At 37.1% G+C, this 19,222-nt stretch overlaps 1 protein-coding gene across 3 annotated transcripts in view; it reads right to left on the bottom strand.

The window, feature by feature from the left end:
- Positions 1–19,222, bottom strand: part of WDR7 (WD repeat domain 7) — a 273,050-nt gene that overhangs the window by 28,926 nt on the left and 224,902 nt on the right. For all 3 annotated transcript variants that reach the window (XM_081943578.1, XM_081943577.1, XM_081943579.1), the window contains one exon: positions 17,997–18,096. In XM_081943578.1, the coding sequence (XP_081799704.1) occupies positions 17,997–18,096 (100 nt within the window). The remainder of the gene's footprint in view (positions 1–17,996; positions 18,097–19,222) is intronic.

The raw sequence follows: 19,222 nt of genomic DNA, 5'->3' as shown, positions 1-19,222 counted from the left end.
AGTTGCCTTATGATGAATATGACAGAATTTAACATTCTTAACATCATTTCTAAATAACCAACATTTTTTAAAAACCTTAGAATGTTATTTCTTATTAATGAACACCAACTAACAATTCTTCTGTGTTTCAAACGAGGCCACTCAAAAATACACGATTAGCAGCTTTTTCTAGAGTGGGTTTTTTTTTATTCGTAGCATTTTCCCACAAGTTCCAAATCTGCTTTATTTTTCCAGGTCAAGTGGGTGTTGATCCTTAGAAGGATAGAATAAGAAAATTCAAATGCAGCCTATAACAGTGATTCCCCAAGTGGAAGATATCTGTAGATTTATTGCCTAGATCTACAGTATTCAATTTTTTTTCTTACAATTAAAAGAGCAATATCACTGCCACGTTAAAGACAGATGAGTTTATTCTTCTCCAAAAAAGAAACTACAGTTATAACCAGTAGTCTCAGCAATACAGTTTTAGCTGGATGCTCTTTGTTGGCATAGCTAAGGATACAAAAAAATTCCAGAAAATTGTACTCTCAACTAACAATAGTACTTAGACTTATATACCACTTTACAATACAATACAATAATACAATACAATACAATACAATAGTAGAGTTGGAAGGGACCTTGGAGGTCTTCTAGTCCAACCACCTGCCTAGGCAGGAAACCCTATACCTATACTTTACAGTGCTTTTACAGCCCTCTCTAAGCAATTTACAGAGTCAGCCTATTATCCCCAACAATTTGGGTCCTCATTTTACCAACCTCAGAAGGATGGAAGGCTGAGTCAACCTTGAGCCTGGTGAGATTCAAACTGCCAATTGCAGGCAGCCGGCAATCAGCAGAAGTAGCCTGCAGTACTGCATTCTAAGCACTGCGCCAGTGCGGCTCTCTAGTAGATGCGTTTAAGCGAAGGACAGTGAATCATGAGTGAAGTTGGAATCTGGAAAATAGATGCAAACAGCCTGGACAACACTACAATTAACATAAACCATAATAGAGAAGACCATTCTCATCCCCCGCATGTAACAGGATAGCAAATATGATATGCTGCACAGTTAGATTCAGCATCACTTTTTCAGTTTTTCCATCCATCTCCCTCTAGTTTCAACGTGGTTAAGCTTTAGAATCAACAGAGCAAGCCAAACGTAGGTTTAAAAAGGATGTGCGTGGGAGAAATATAGTTATCAACCATTTATTGGGCTTGCATCTTAACTCCAATGTCTTTAAACCAGGAGAGGCAGATATAGATATTTAGATACACACACACACACACACCCTAAAGCACTGGATATATATTCCAAAGACACCCATATAATGGATCAGCTGGCCATCTAGCTCCTTTGGCAACAGCTTTGCAAAAATATACCTTCTGAAGGTGAAAAGCAAAATAAGAGAATACAAGCACTTTTGTTCCCTTAAGGGAATCCAAAGCCCCTTGAAGACAACCTTGTAACTTTCAAATGTCACGTCTAGAGAAATATCATAGGTCATCCATTAGAAGAATAGAAAATAAGCTTGTCATAATTTTAAAAATAAACGCAGACAAAAAATCCAACAGAGGAAAGTATACATAAAACGACTAACTCATCAGTGTCATACCAATTTCCTATAAATTCTCCACTGGGTGGTAAAGATATACCTGGGGAAGCTGCCTTTTTTAATAGACAGATAGCTAACTTTTACTACTGAGTAGGCTGAGTAGCAGTGGATTTCCAAGATTTGAGGGATAGGTTATTCCCAGTGTTTTACAAGGAATTCATATTTATTTGGAGGCATCTCATAGGTTTGGTAGTAAATGAAGCTCACGTATGGCTACCTTTTACCATCGCACCAAACTTACCAGGAAGGCCAGCATGTTTTACAAACTTGATTAATAGCACCCAGTGATATTTGAGTTTGAGAGTTCTGGTTAATGCCAATACTGGGGGGAAAAGACATATTCAATTGCATATATGCCTGTTTTCATCAGATTACAAAATATATTGAGTACCCAAGCCAGCCATTAATTTAAAAAATATATGATTTCTTGACAAGAAAACAACAATATTTACTGCCAATGTAAGTAGAAAATAAAGGCACATATCCATGCAGTCCAGGCGTGTCAAACTGGCGGCTTGCGGGCTGGATGCGTCATGCACAGACCACGCCCACCCAAGCTCCGCGAAGGCAAAAAACGTCATGATACATCATGTGACATCAACATGATGTGGCGAGTTTGACACCTGTGATGCAGTCAGTTCATTACAGCAATAGGATTTTTTTAATTTAAACTAAATTTGGTTTTCTTTTATACTGAATGATGAAAAGTATGTCTCCTTCTCTTTGTGTGTGTGTGTGTGTGTGCATACAGAGTGAAAGACAAAGAAAAGACAAAAAGACAAGAGAAAAATATTAATGAGAACTGCAGAATTTATGTCAAAGGGTTTAGCAAAAATCCCGACTACAGAAAGATGACACAAACAAACAAAAATGTTACTCTGAAATTCATAGACAAATTTAAAAATAAATTTACTTTACTTTAAAAAATAAATAAATGTAGAAGTTTCAAAACATAGGGCAAAAATGCCCTTTCCTTATTTGTCCCAAAAAATATTTGCACAAAAGACACCAAAGCCTGTAATCATTGATCTGTTAACACGTACCGAGGGGGGAAAAATAAAATAATACAGGAATTTTGCACTTCAGTCCTAAGCTGAAGTCCACACGCGTGTTGCAATAATATCAGTAGCTGTGATGCTGTATGTTTATCATGAGATAATCACACCCCTGGAGGATTAAAGGCACTCAGCTGAACCTTGTGCTTCTGAACACACTTGGGGTGCCATTATCTGATGATAACCCTACTCTCTGTCAAGCCTTATTGCTTAATTAGGGTTTATGAAGGTGATAACAAGAGTAAAAAAAAAAAATCAGATGAACATCACCCAAGACTACTGATACCTTAATCAACTTAAATCTAGCAGCTGAAAATAGACATGACCAACAAAAAGCACATAATCACTTAGCAGTAATTATTTTCTATAGAAGAATGCATCAGCTGATAAGTGATGTGGAAATTCCCACACTTAATCATTTGTTCAGTCAATGGTTTTGCGAAAGGAAATTTAATGTGCACTTAAGAAAACATTAAGGCAGCCTCTCTGGGCAAAAATGAATTCTCCTAATCCAAGATTTAAGGGGAAAAAAAAGGAATGCAAGAGAAGAAAATTCAAGAGCAGAAATAGACACACCTCCCGTACATCCTCAGCATCAAAAGTGCTAACGCAAAAATGTTTCTGAGCACACAGAACATCGTCGGTCAAAAAAATCTAGGCCTTTTGTTAACGTTCTGTAAATTCTTTTCTTATTTGCAGATAGATCACGCTCGCGGATCCGGTACACTTGGACCTGCTTTCCAATTCAGAGTGAAACATCAATTATCTTTATCAAACAACAATATCTCATCGCAGTCCATTATCAAGATGGAGTCTTATTTTAACTGGACTACAGCCCTATCTGTATATCAAGGCAGGCCACGGTGGCAGAGAGTGAGTGAAAGCCTGCGAAATAATCAATAATAATAATCAAATTGTGGCCGACAGGTTGTGAGGATGGAAGTTTTTGATGAAACCTCAACCTTTCCGTATGTGTGTGAGTGTATATGTGTGTGCCTGGGTGTGCAGATGATAAGGTTTAACCTTTACAATACCTGATAAGTATGACTCAAAAGAAACAGCCCACCATGCATATAAGAGAAGCTGGACGTTCAAGAATTGCATCATTTGACCAAACAGCATTCTCTGTACATGCAGGGCTACGGAGAGCTCTATGAACGTAATAATAAAGCACAATGCAATGTATTTCGGTGTTAATGGAATTTGGCTGGCATTAACCACCCCCAAAGGCAATGTAGCAATGTTTTAACACTATGAATTGGTTCAGCAATATGCCTAAAAGTTAGAATTCAGACAGTTAGGATATTATTCAGATTTCTCTGTGGTTTATAATAAAAAAATAAAACCTGAAGAAAGTGAAAATAACCAAGAGTAGCAAAGAGCTATTTAAAATAACTAATCACCAAGAGACTCTTTTAGAGCAGATGTGTGGCACGTTAATCTATTAAATAAATAAAAAAATAAAAGCAAACAAATGGATTCATCTTGCTAGTGAGAAGGGCAGCATATTAATTAATTAACCAAATAAACAAAAGCCAGTCAAGGATGTTTCTTAAAGACTATAGATGTGCTCGGACTGGTAGTAAATGAAGTCAAATTTTCATAATGAGGTCACTAAAAGAGAGTCGTATAGAAAGAGGCATTCCCTCAGAGGTTGCACTCCATTTTGTGGCTTTAAAGTTTTTGTTTTTAAAAAGTGCTAATTGTTTCATCCAGAAACCAAAAGACAAAGTATATATATTTTTAGCACATGAACAACATGGTCCCTTTAAGATCTTCCAGAGACCAATATGCTCAGTCTATGTTCAGTTCATCGCCACACTGAAACTTCTGGAATGAGACACATAGGAAGCTAATTACAATTATAGTAATCAGATCTGGATATTATCAGTTTGTGTTATTATTATTTTTCTTGTATACTGTTGGAAGAAATGTCTTTCTGGTTCAGTTCCAAGTGGGGAAAAAGACACTGGAAACATGGAGGCTGTTTGGAAAGATGGTTTAATGGCGGACAGGATCACATGGCTAGGAGTCCTGGGTGAAAAGGCTATCACATGCCTTGAAGATCTTGAAGAAAAAGGGAGGAGATGCTCAGAATCCCTGGGTTTTATACCCTCTCTGGCTTTGAACTTCCTGGGGCACAGGAAGAACATCCTGATTGGTTGCTGTCAGAGGTCATAGCCAGCTTTATAGATTGTCTATGTGCTAAGTTTGGTTGAAATGTGGTGGGTGGTGCAATGAAGGGCAATTAAATGGCTCTGCCTGTAGATCTTTGTTATATACAATAGATTGGCTCAGGCCTTAAGGGCTCATTGACAAAGGTGGGGGGGGTAGGGAGCTGCTTTGTCTTTAAAACATGTTTCTCCTTTTCTCATCCAGATAAATATAATATTCTGCCTTTTTAATATTTCCTGAAATATTTCATTTTTCTAGGAGAGGGGTGGGTGCTAACCTCCTACAATACTAACTCAAGAAGGTTGGGAAGGCAAGTTCTTACACTGTTGCAAGAAGTTGGCCTGATACCAAATCAGTCTGTGAGCAAAAGAAGAGATGGGTGGACGGTGACCTATAGTTCCATACATTGCTTAAGTGGGAGAAGGACACGCAAGAATTTGAACACCGGTTTCATTATAAATAGAGCTTGCATTGTACTTGATACACCACAGTCGAAGTAATATGTGATGGCCTTATTCGTTTTGCCAGAATAAGCCTATTTATCAAAATCTTGTAGTTTTGCAATTTCTTGCCAAGGCTGACACTGTTAAAATTGTTCCTGGCAAATGCCCCACTCAAGAAATTCAGGTAGTAATGCTCTTTTGGGGACAATCCAAATCACTCCCATCATTCGGAGATTTACCACCTCTCTGAATACAGATAATCTCTTTATCTAATCCTTTATTAAGTAGGTAGAATTCAGACAAACACCATTCCCTAATGATATGACAGAAATCAGATTTGGATATCATCAGCATACAGACAACACCTATATAGGATTTCCTATAATATCTTTATCAGTTGCATGTATCAAAGTACTATCAAAAAATCCTGGAAATAGAATGGAGTTGGAGGGACCCCCTATAATTTCCTCCTGTTTCCTTCAATAATAGTCTGCGAGTGGCACCATTTGCATTCTACCTTTAAGAAAAAGAAGAAATCATTTTGAATTACTTCCTATTCCAAAGTCTCTCAAGCAATTCAAAAGGATGCCGTGTGGATGTTTTTTGAAAACAACAATCACCACCACCAACAAAGTCCTAGTTAGATATGCTTGCTGCCTTGGGCTATTTATAAAATAATAAAGGCAGGATAAAAAATCTAATTAAACAAAGAAACTTGATTTGAAGCCATTTTGAAAAAGGCTAAAATCTGGTCATGCAGATATTTTTCTTCAACCTTATTGGAAATGGTTTGAGAACTTACATAGCATTGTAAAGAACATACCTATATATATTCCCCTACAGATTCTCTGTAACTAAAAGATAGAAAAAAAATATTAGAAAGGAAGTTTAGCATGTATTTTAGGTTTACATAACTTTTCTTTTAAAACACCACCACCACTGAATGCAGCGCTTTGCAATCAGGTTGTAAATTCAGACAAGATTACATAGGCAAATATAATTTATTATAAACCTATAATTCTCAGAAGAGTTGATATTAAAGAATTCTTGATAAATAAAATACTAAATCCTTGCAAACTATGATTTTGGTTAAGATATTAAGAAACAAAGTACCTGCGCCTGCTCTCTGTCTTCCTCTCTTACAAAGAAATTTTCATTTTACAACCTTCACCTGTGTCAAACCAAAATTTCAACTACGAACAGACTCATATTAACTAGTACATTTAATTGTTCATAATATAATACTATTTTGTTTGGTCAAAACTAATTACTCCCAAGAAAGGATTATCTATTTTCTATATTTCCAATACTGTCTAAAAACAGGTTTCTCTTTTTAATGCACAAGGTGTCTGTTATTATTCATGTGAAACATTAACAAATATGTTTCTCATGGCCACATTGTCGCTAATAAATTATTTTTCTCTGCTGTAATGCAGAGAATGTAATGCTGTAAATCTCACAATTTAAAAGCACATTTAAGTGCCTATAAGAATATTTTGTTTTTAAAGAAGTACAAACTTCTTGGTTATTTATTCTAGTAATTCAAAAATTTTAATCCCTTATCAATTAACTTGGAATTAATTTAAACTGATATAATTCAATTTCTCCTTTTTTAAAGTAAGAGATGGGAATAACGTCACCATCTCATTGGAAAGAACTGAGCGAAACAATTTTTTGCAATAGCATACAAATACATCTATTACCTATCTTAGAAAGATATCTGTACCAAACCTCCTGTTCCTAAACTACTTCTAAAAATCACTATGAATTAATCAAGTTTACAGAGTGAACATTGCAACTATATGTGTGTACACACACACAAACACACACACACACATCACACTGCATTAATTTTAAATAGCAACAACGATGAAGACTGTGATAGCTATTTTAATGAAAGACAAAGTGCATAACAATTCATTCAATGAAGCTAAGAATTTTTTTTAAATGATTGCAGTGAGGCATTGATGTATCTCTCAATTATTCTTACTCTCCTGTTCGTTTTCAGTTGCACAATTCACCAATTCTTTAAAAATAACATTTTTATTCTAAATTGTAGAAATCTGCTCAAGCCCTTCACAATGCACAAAACCTTAAAAGCATATGTAGGTCTCCTTCCAACATATAATAAATGTTATCCAGAAATACAGCAGTTGTATTAAAGCACCATCAGTTGCTTTCCAGAGCTGGGTAGCAATAAGATAGTATGTTTTATTATGAGTGTCATGGAGACGGTGTGAAAAATCAAGAGCCACAGGCAGTAAGCAGCAATGGGTCAATAATGTTCACAGAGACATTGTGTGGATAATCAACAACAAGGCTTTAGGTTCTCTATGCAAACAGCTGAAGGGCAAATCAATACAGCCATGGGAAGGACACTGCCTTGTTCTACTTCCCACAATACACTACCCACCACTATAAGAAAGAACCCTAAAAATGAAATGAATTCTAACTTCATCTACAGCAAGCACAAAGCAGTAGCAAAATAAAAATAGTTGCCATTAAAAGCACTGTACTGTATATAGCTGTTTCTAGAAGAAAAAGGAGGGGAAAAGCCCAAAAGTACAGACCTTAAACAGACCTTAATAATGAGTGATGGCTGTAAGACACAAAATGGTTTGTACTCTGAATACTTATTGTGTGATACCAGTTTGCCTCTTGAAAGCGTTATAAAGAGCTTCTCTTTTTTGTCAGCTGCATCCTTCTGCCTCGATTCCAACCAAGTAATCAGGATCACTTTAAGTCTTCGGAATTAAAGATTGAAAAATGCATTCAAAAATCCATTGTTTTTGTAATTATTTGTGGACAAGCATGTACAGTATGCTACAAAACAAATGATTTAAATTATTGAGATATTGAAATGTATATTATTGTTGCCAGGAGCAATATTGTGTGTGTGTGTGTGTGTGTTTGTACGTGAAGCTAATTATTATTTTTTCAGTAAAACAACGTATTGGAAATAATGTTAATATGTTACATTTTAGAGAAAAAATTGGTTTTTTTGTTCCCTCAAAGTATTAATCCTCAAATGCAGTCTCTATGTTACTATGTGACCCCATCCTATTTAGAATTCAATTAAAGCATATAAAAAAACCAGCCTGTTTCATAAAATTTTGATTGAAAGTATTTATTTTATTTTCTCATTCAAACGAACGGAGAATGCTAACTACCTTGCTTCTTCATACACTTGAAATACTGCTGCTTTTTTGGGGATAACTGTATTTGGCATATCATGAGAAAATCACAAACCAAAAGCAACGTGGCTAATTAAAAAAAAAATTGTCGGCTTACCACCTGATATGATTTTGAGGACTATATGAAAAATTAATATAGGAATTAATGATTTCCGCACCATAGGAGTATATGGAGAACTCTAAATGTTAACTAGAACTATGATTAATGCCCATGACCCCTCAGACTGTTTTTTAAAAAAAATTATGTCTTGTTCAATTATATTACTAAGTAAAACATTACCCCAAAATAGCCTTAATTCTTTCGGGCAAACGTTTGCTTTGCTTTTGAAAAAATCATTTTCAACAATTCTACTGCTTATATTTTTATGAGGTGATACATTCTTACGAAGTGAAAGAAGAAATAGATAGGTGTGGGCATCCTATTTAATGGAAGCTTAGACTTCTCATCTCTCATCCCAAAACACTCTCATCTCCTAAAACAAATACAAAAGATTCCATTATGAGAAGTAACAATTTGTGAACATGAGATAAAGTTATAATCTAAAGTCACTCATATTTCTATAAACCATTGCTGCCTAATTTATTAGATTTCGGTCAGGCATAATAAACCAACTCTTGAATCTCACTTTTCTTAGTTAAAGTAAAAGGAAACCAATACTTTCTGGTTTTTGATTTACCTTTGGAGTTTTGTAAAGTGTCCATGTTGGACACTAGATTTAAATTGTAGAATTTAAAAAAATGATTGGCTGGAATCAGCAGCAGACCTGGGAAACTAGATGATAGACGTTGGCCCCACCAATGGTCTGTGTGAGAATCCAGCCCTTTCCTTAGCGAAGATTCTGTGGACTTAATTGGCATTCTGTATTCATTTCATACATACATTAAAAAATAATAATACGTTCTTATGGTGTCGACAGAACAGGGCTCAGTGAAAGGAATCTGGACCAATTTGTTTCAACATCCACCTGATGCTATCAGGGTTTTTTTTTCCCCAAAAGAAAAGAAATGGGTTACACTGAATAGTTGTATAAGTTTTCAGATGATGCTTTCATTGGTGCTTGGCATTACTTAACAACTTTTTCTTTAAATATTACTTTGAACAATTTAACCAAGGGAAGAATGGGGAATCTCTTTCACAGAAATCAGCATTTTTTAAAAAAAGGCAAGATAAAATTACAACTCAATGGTAACTTGCGCCATTGCTCGATGAGACAATTTTACAGAGGTGCGATATTTTGAATGGAGGAAGGTGAAAATCTGTCATTCACTAAACCTAATTCATTCAATAAACAAGGTCCACAAGGAAGAAAAGGTTAACAACACCTCCCCCTACACACACACACACACACACACACAAACACACACACACACACCATTAAAGCAGGAAGAACTACAGTAGAGACTAAAACTGATAATGGTGTACATGGCAAGATCTTAAGCAGCTGGAGCAGATCAAAATATGCAGGAAGGCAATTCCAAGAAGTATAAGTGGTCATTTTAAAAGGAATAAATCAAGCTTCCACATCTAGAGTTACAAATTGGGTCAAACTGATCTGTGCTGCCAACTAACAACAAAGTGCTGAGCAAGCCATTAAGGAAAAGCTTTCCCAAGTGTGTCACACCATTCATTTCAACAAGTAGCATTGATTCATTGCCGGCTCAGGTTGGGAGTATGGGGACACTGAAGGAGGTCACGTCTGCACAATTTTTTTAAAAAGTGTCATATATGATGTGTCCAGTGCATTCAATTTATTTGACACACAAATCTTTCACCTGGCTTGGCTTTTTCAGCATCAGTGGGCATCCAGGCAGAACTAGGATGGGATACAGACTGTATGACCTGACATGGCTGTTGCTGGACAATAGAAGTAAGATGAGGCTATTGTGCTTATGGCCTCCTTTAAAGGATTGTTATTGGCCTCTTGGTCACTGGCGAACACATCCTTGATTGTATCGTCCTTATATTTATACGACATAAAACGTCCATATAGGCTTCTACAACATCATATTCTCATTTTGTAAGTCTCTATTCTAAATCAGAAGCAGTGTGTGGTACTTGTAATGTTGGGGTCGCCGAATAAATTTTTTCCTTTCAGAGCGGTACTGCATATTTTCTAAAGGAACAGGTCAAAAAGTTAAATGACTGTGACAATCGCCATTTTCCCAATTATGAATGAGAAAAGAAAATGAGTAAGTTTTTAAAATTAACATTTCCAGCATCAATGGCATAAAAATAAAGGAATTTAGGTTACAAAAGGGGTTCAAAATGAAATGGAATCATCCTGGATGAAATTTAGGACAGGAATTAATTATATCAAATCCAGTAAGGCAGTATTCAGGTTTTCCTCCATAAACGTGTCTTTTCTGTTCTTTAAATTTCATTAGTTTACAGTCACTATGGTATGTAATTGTAGCATATTTCTAAATTCTAAATTATCTTTAACATTTGCTCTATTGTTACCGGTTTTAAATTTTGTTTGCAATATTAAAGGTTCAGTAGAGCAAAGAAAATGTGATACAAAATGAATACAATTATTGTTACTGCTTCTACAACAACCACTAATACTACCTAACAATACGTTTAATAAATCCTTGATAATCCATCATTATGGATGGCTTCCGTGACTATCGATTGTTCAAGGTTTTCAAACAAGTTGTTAGAAATGTGAGATAATTTTTTCTCTTTGTGCTATGCCTACTTACTCATTATACAATATCTAGCCTCTTTTTCTAATTAAACACTAAGGGTAGTATTTATAGCCACATTCAGATAAGTTACTCATTTTTTAGACTCAACAGTTTGCCTGTGAAATGGCATTTGGCTAAAACAAACAAACAAACAAACAAACAAAAAGGCTAAAATAGATGGATGTATATTTTGGGACTCTAACCTCACTTTTGCCTTGTATTCTGTTGAAAAGTTATTTATCTGTGATTGGACCTCTACTGTTTTAGAAGTCAAATCAATCTTATTCTTCCACAGTGAGCTTCCTCAAAATCCAAATGCAACCACTCATTTAGAGAAATGTGCAGTTTAATCTTCTAACTCTTGATTTTTTTTCTTTATTCTGATCCTTTTCACTTTCATTTAAAATATATCAGGCTGGTCTGTTCAAGCCCAAATATACCCATTTGTGCATGCAATTGTCTGCATATTCCAGGAGAAAACTTAAAACCCCCAGTAGTTTTCCAATAATTGCAATTAAACAAAATGCATAAAGGTAAACGTTTCCCTCGTACATATGTGGTAGTTGTTTCCACCTCTAGGAGGCGGTGCTCATCTCCGTTTCAAAGCCAAAGAACCAGTGCTTTCCGAAGAAGTCTCCATGGTCATGTGGCCGGCATGACTAAATGGCAAAGGCGCATGGAACGCTGTTACCTTCCCACCAAAGGTGGTTCCTATTTTTCTACTTGACTTTTTACGTGGTTTTGAACTGCTAGGTTGGCAGAAGCTGGGACAAGTAATGGAAGTTCACTCTGTTAGGCGGCACTAGGGATTTGAATCGCTGAACTGCTGACCTTCTTATCAACAAGCTCAGCATCTTAGCCACTACATCCCAAAATGCATAGTAGTTTCCTATAGGTTCTAATTCATAATAAAATACTGTATCTTCTTCCTCCCTTTAATACTTGAAATTTCTTCAGGAATATCTCCTCTCTTCTTTGTGTGGTATATTGTCTGTTCCTGCTACTAAAACCCACCGCTGTAATTTGTTTCCCCGCTTCATTATAACTGTAATATCCTGTAATATCAGTTTCTCATTCAGTGAGCAGCAATTCCTTACTTCCACATTTGCTTGCTCTATCACTGTCACTCATGACATCTGCAGCACGAGTGCTCAGGATAAACCTTTTGTTGGCATCGCTAAAATGACCTCTTGGATCCTGGTTCATGTGGAAATTAATATTTTTATAGATTTGCCAACATTCATATGTGGTGTCCTCTTCCAATTCTTTGTGTTTTTCAAAACATTCATAAAAAGGAAAAAAAAGCCCCCTATTAAAAACAATAAATAACTTTGTACATGTATAAGTAATTTATAAATAAATGTATAAATAAAGAAGGAACATTAAAGAATATTATAAAGAACACAAACAGTAAATGTATAAATATCAAATGCCAGAGAAGATTTAACCTTGAGGGTCAAGCATATCCAAAGAAGAGGATTGAACCTCTAGGTTGCAGTCCCTGACATTTAAGAGCCGGTACTCATAGCAAAACATTAAGTATAGAGCAGTGATGGCGAACCTATGGCACGCATGCCACAAGTGGCACATGGAGCCATTTGTCAGGGCACGCGAGGCGCTGCTCTGTCAGCTGGCCAGCGCGCATGTGCGCGCTGGCCAGCTGAGTTCACCTTTTTAAAAGTGTGGTTTTAAGCGCTCCAAAGGCTTCAGGGACGGTCTCTGAAGCCTCCGGAGGGTCGGGGGAGGCTCTTTTCGCCCTGCCCAGTCTCTTATAAAGCCCCTGGAGCCTGGGGAGGGCGAAAAAAGCATGTAAAAATGGGGGAGGTCCCGCGTTGTGCGCGCATGAGCACTGGGGGGGGTGTCGCACGTTGCATTATGGGTGCGGCACGCCCACACTCAACCCCCCTGCACTCCCCCCACTTGTGGCACACGAGCCAAAAAAGGTTCGCCATCACTGGTATAGAGTCTACAAGAAGAAGAAAGCAACAAGGATGCAAGGAACAAAAGATTTCATAGGTGATCACCAGCATCTTTTTTTTTTGTAAAGAGTTTTTATTGGTTTTAAAACATTTATGGGAAAAAGGTAATAGGGTACATATGCTGTATATGCTTATCCTTTATATATTATTTTTAAAAATGTAGAAGCGTGAGAATTGGGGGGATTTCTACTACTAACATGGGAGCTACCAAAATTTTCTATGATCACCAGCATCTTGAATGGGACTCTTTGTAGTCTTGCAGTCAGTAAGCCAGCCATTACATTTTGGGCTGGCTAAAGGCTCTGACTTGCCTTCAAAGAAGCTTCATATACAATAATACAATAATACAATACAATAGTAGAGTTGGAAGGGACCTTGGAGGTCTTCTAGTCCAACCCCCTGCCTAGGCAGGAAACCCTATACCGTTTCAGACAAATAGCTATCCAACATCTTCTTAAAGACTTCCAGTGTTGGGGCATTCACAACTTCTGGAGGCAAGCTGTTCCACTGATTAATTGTTCTCACTGTCAGGAAATTCCTCCTCAGTTCTAAATTGCTTCTCTCCTTGATTAGTTTCCACCCATTGCTTCTTGTTCTACCCTCAGGTGCTTTGGAGAATAGTTTGACTCCCTCTTCTTTGTGGCAACCTCTGAGATATTGGAATAATGCTATCATGTCTCCCCTAGTCCTTCTTTCTCTTAAGCTAAACATACCCAGTTCCTGCAACCGTTCTTCATATGTTTTAGTCTCCAGTCCCCTAATCATCTTTGTTGCTCTTCTCTGCACTCTTTCTAGAGTCTCCACATCTTTTTTACATCGTGGCGACCAGAACTGAATGCAGTATTCCAAGTGTGGCCTTACCAAGGCATTATAAAGTGGTATTAACACTTCACGTGATCTTGATTCTATCCCTCTGTTGATGCAGCCTAGAACTGTGTTGGCTTTTTTGGCAGCTGCTGCACACTGCTGGCTCATATTTAAATGGTTGTCCACTAGGACTCCAAGATCCCTTTCACAGTTACTACTATTGAGTATGGTATCACCTATACTGTACCTGTGCATTCCGTTTTTGTTGCCTAAATGTAGAACCTTACTCTTTTCACCATTGAATTTCATTTTATTAGATAGTGCCCAATGTTCAAGTTTGTCAAGATCCTTCTGTATCTTAAGCCTATCTTCTGGAGTGTTGGCTATTCCTGCCAGCTTGGTATCATCTGCAAATTTGATGAGTTCCCCATTTATTCCCTCATCCAAATCATTGATGAACACCCTACTCCGTTTCTGTGGAGGTTCTCAATCATGCAGGTCATGAGAAGCAAAATGTTTTCAAGAAAACAAACCAAGTTGCGTTTTAGAAAAGCACCTTTGAGACATCAAACAGAGTTGTGTAACTGAGAGATGACAGGGTTTTCTGGTTTAACAATGGGTGCCATTGGCAAAGCAGATAAAACTGGACAAAGTCTTTTCTGGTCATGAATTATATTTGCTGTTCTAGCAGGAGCCATCTTTCTAGCAGAATTGCCAGACTGGGACCGCCACTTTTATGGGAAACTAGCCAATAACCCGGCATTGCCTGGGTATTTATTTCTAGGGGGGAAATGTCTGGACCAAACGTAATTTCTAATGTTGGATTTTCCTCCTTACCAGAGGGAGCCCCCTTGTGGAGTACTGGGAAGCCGTTACCATGTCAACTCCACTGCGCTGTACAGTAGAAGCCATTTTACAGCAGTACAGTAGAAGCCATTTTAAGGTACACCAGGCTTTATCTTAACAGAACACCCCCGCCCCCGAGGGGTTTTAGGGGTGTCTTGCCCTCACATAATTTGTTCCCAAAGAGTAAGTCATCTGTGAACCAAATTTGGTTGAAATTGCTCAAGGCGTTCCAGAGTTATGCTGGCACACACACACACACACACACACACACACACACACACACATTTTTATATATATAGAAGAAGAAGATGAGTAGCCCATCAAAAGTTATAGATGGAACATCCATCCAGAATCAATTCTATCTTGCTGGAATTCACTTACACTCTGTTTCTCCCATAAATGCATCATGTCCCTCACAACCTTAGGCATACACATTCAGGCATGAATATACATATGACAAACTTTCATGCAGAGGTGCATGTTCAACACATGAATGATGGCAATAACACATTCAAGTTTTTGCATCAAACATTATTAGGAAACTTCAGCTATGGAGTTTTATGTTAGCAATAATTTTCTATTAGTGTTAGGATCAAATAAAAACCTCTTCCCTGAATTCTTCCATTAAACGGAGCATAAAATCAAAATCTCCACTGATGAAAAAAAATTACAAACAGTTTCTGTTATCTGTTGGTTCACGGAAGGCATCTTTTTTGAATGGGGGCCTCTGCCATACCAGACTACTGCATTGCTAATGCCTTTTCGTCATATTTCCACTTTTTCTATTATCATTGAGATTCTATATGATTTCTTGTCCCCTTTATTCATTCATTAAAGTAAGAACTTGGTAAAACTTAGTATTTTTTTCATCATTTTTTAAAAAAATAGATGAAGAGTTGCTGTTATTACAGGCCTTAGTTTACTGCACTCACTACCTCATATTATGTTGGTGGTAATAAAATGCTCTATGCTTATTCTGTCCAGTAATGTACATAAGGTAAAGGTTCCCCTCGCACATATGTGCTAGTCGTTCCCGACTCTAGGGGGCAGTGCTCATCTCCATTTCAAAGCCAAACAGCCAGTGCTGTCCGAAGACATCTCTGTGGTCATGTGGCATGCCAAAGGTGCACAAAACGCTGTTACCTTCCCACCAAAGGTGGTCCCTATTTTTCTATTTGCATTTTTACATGTTTTAGCCTGCTAGATTGGCAGAAGCTGGGACAAGTAACGGGAGCTCACTCCGTTATGCAACGCTAGGGATTCGAACCGCCAAACCGCCAACGTTTCTGATCAACAAGCTTAGCGTCTTAGCCACTGAATCACCACGTCCCAAATATATATAAGACATATCTAAAGAAACAAGGAACTCAGCAGTGCTCAGAAATAACTATTTACACTGAAGTTTGCTTGAAAAAAGGGGTATTTTTCTTTGCAACGTATTCCTGTCACTGGAGAATCATCAACTACTTCAAACCGAATTGTTCTCATAAATAGCATAGCCACATCTTGGTTTGGTTGAACTAATTTAACAACAGATGCCATGAGAAACAAAATGTTGGTATTTTTAAACTAGCTGCTGTTAATCCATAGGATGCATACCAGAAGACTGTTGGAAGAGGAGACAATCAAGCATGTCCATTAAACAAAAGGCAAAGCAAGGCGGAAAGAAGATTTTCTTGCTAGATTCAGCTTTTGTTCCCCATTTAGGTAAGTAAGAACACACCTTTAAACCTTTGCTACCCACCTTTAACTTTAGATAAATTTTGAAATCTATTATGTGGAAGCCATATTTTCTAGCAGTGGTGGTCAAAGGACAATTCTATATGTCTACCCTGTGGATACATTAGCAAATAAATTATTAAAAAGAGAGAGAGAGAACAAATGTAGAATCAAAACCGAGAACCAATGAAGAATTAAAAACATTTTTTTTGTTGGTAAGGAGAACAAAGCACAGAAAACAAAAGTTGTACAAAATGTGAATGGAAAAATTCCTATGAAAATACATTACCTTACATTACCCATTACCAATATATTACGTGCTGTTTGAACACCAGGTAATATTATGCACATTTTGAGAAACAGGAATTGAAACTGCACCAATGAAATTACATGATCTTTCAGTAAGAGACTAACGTTTGCTGTTTAATTTAGGAGTAAGGGAACTACCAATATTAAGGAGACTTATGAAATTAATTGGCACTTGACAAATTAATAACTAGAGAGGAATGTTTGCTACATCTGAATATGAAACTGTATTTCAATATTTTACCCACCCATCAATTGCATTTCTGTAACAAAATTACACTATGGTTCTTTGGAGATCAGAGATCCTTATTTTAAAACAAGTGGAGCATTCGTTCAATTCATTGGTTAATTTAAGAAATTAGCAAAAAAAAAAAGATATTGAAGATGAAACCTGTAGTTTTAAACTGAGGTTATGTACCATGCACCAAATATAATTAATAATTAGGCATTATTATTCTTTGCAGCTGCAAGAGTCCAAACTTGGTTTAGTTAGATACAGACATGTGAGGATTAAAATGCCTAGAAAACACTGGGAAAAATAAGCCCCAGGACTTCCTTGAATCATGGTTCCTGGCAATGTGATAATGTCAGCACATGTCTCATAAGATTAGGTACCTTTTCTGTTTCTGCATTTGTGGAAAGCCCTAGAGAGTTTTGACCCAATTAACAATCTTTATAGCCCATTCTCAAATATGATTACTCAGAGGTTTTAGTAAACGTTTTTGCGACTGCACCTCATTTGACTTACTTTGTCGACAACTATCACTGATCTCTTTAGTGACTCTCAATGTTGAGAATGGAGTATGTATGTATGTATGTATGTATGTATGTATGTATGTATGTATGTATGTGTATATATGTATATGATTCCCAGACAGCCATTGGCAGATATGTGATACAAAAACTGATGTAGGGAAAACCGAGGCACTGTGTGAGAGGTTTGTGGTGTGTGTGTGTGTGTGTGTGTTGGACAGCTATTATTAACCCATCTGTGCTCACCATTCAGTTACAGCAAACAAAAACAGCGAGACTGTATATATACATTGAGTCCTTCATTAAACTATTGATTCCCCTTAGCATTATCCATAACGTTCCAGCAACTCAGCATGCCAACTGGTGCAGAGCGAAGTCTCTTTCCTTTCAATACTTCTGCAGTTTACAGGGAGAGGATCACTATGATTTATTTACCTGACATTTTCCAGTCCGGATGTCATAGAGGGCCACTGAACCATGGCGAGATCCAACTGCTATTCGATGACTCCGCTCGTAATAGCTGACCATGTAGAACCTGAATTGGACATCAGAACAAGGAAAAAGTCAGATCTGATTGGACTGTGGGCAAGATATAAAATGGCGGGGTTGAAGTTTGTTGTTGTTGTTGTGTTTTATCACGTTTAGGTAGATCAAGGCAGTTCTAAAACCAAGCTTTTATTGTACAACGCATCGCAACACAGCTATGGTGCCGCTTTCCCCTTTCCCAGAATCCTTTGGGCCTCCGCCTTGCCCCATAAAATCTGTTCAGCTTCTTGACAGCAACTCAAAACACTTTAACATGGTGTTTGAGTGCCTATCAAGAAGCTGAACAGATGTTTGGCAAAGCTGAGCCCCAAAGGATTCTGGGAGAAGGGGGCTGTGTGTGATGCACTGCAAAATAAAAGCTTGGTTTTAGAATAAATTATCCCGAAACCCAAATAAATTATTCTGAAAAACAGATGAGCTTCTGTTTGATCTTCCCTGCATTAAACACAGCACGACCAACCACCGTTCTAAAATTTTGAAAGACTCATGTTCTAGATTTTATCCATGTATATTTGCACCTAGGTTCTCAAATGATTTTCTTGATTTATTTGTAAGATAATTTTGTAGTTTTCTTTTGGCACATAGGCCATGCAAGAGGGCCAACAGTAAAACAAAAAATAGTTAAATTGGTAAGAAAAGAATTAAAAATCACACCCATCTCTCTAATTTAAATCATTCTTTTTTTTTCAGTTGTTTTCTTGCCAAGGCAAAGACTGCTAGTTCTTTGCATGATTTTTGTACATGCCATTTATTTTCTTGCCTTTATACTCATGTACTTGTACTCTTCATTATAGTAAAGCGCAGCTTCAGCAAGAAGCTTCTGCTCTCTTTCCTCCATTTTTCCAAGAGAAAATCTTTCTTGTCCCTTTCCTTTCCCCCCTACGTAACTCCACACTTTCAAGAAAATATAGCAGCTCTCCTGACCGGTCTACCTCCGATTTCTACGACAGCCTCCTCATATAAATTCAGATTAGTCCTTCCTTTTATCTTTTATTCATTCAATGCTATATATGGCCAGATGACTACAAGGAACATAAACCCTTTCACCCTCCACCATTCAGTCAGAAATGAAGAAGCTTCTTGGATGAGAAGTAGAATGTCTTCAAGGAAAAACA

This window comes from Natrix helvetica (assembly GCF_964273705.1).
Source record: "Natrix helvetica genome assembly, chromosome: 2".
In the NCBI taxonomy this organism is placed as follows: domain Eukaryota; kingdom Metazoa; phylum Chordata; class Lepidosauria; order Squamata; family Natricidae; genus Natrix; species Natrix helvetica.
This window is presented reverse-complemented; position numbering and strand designations above follow the sequence as displayed.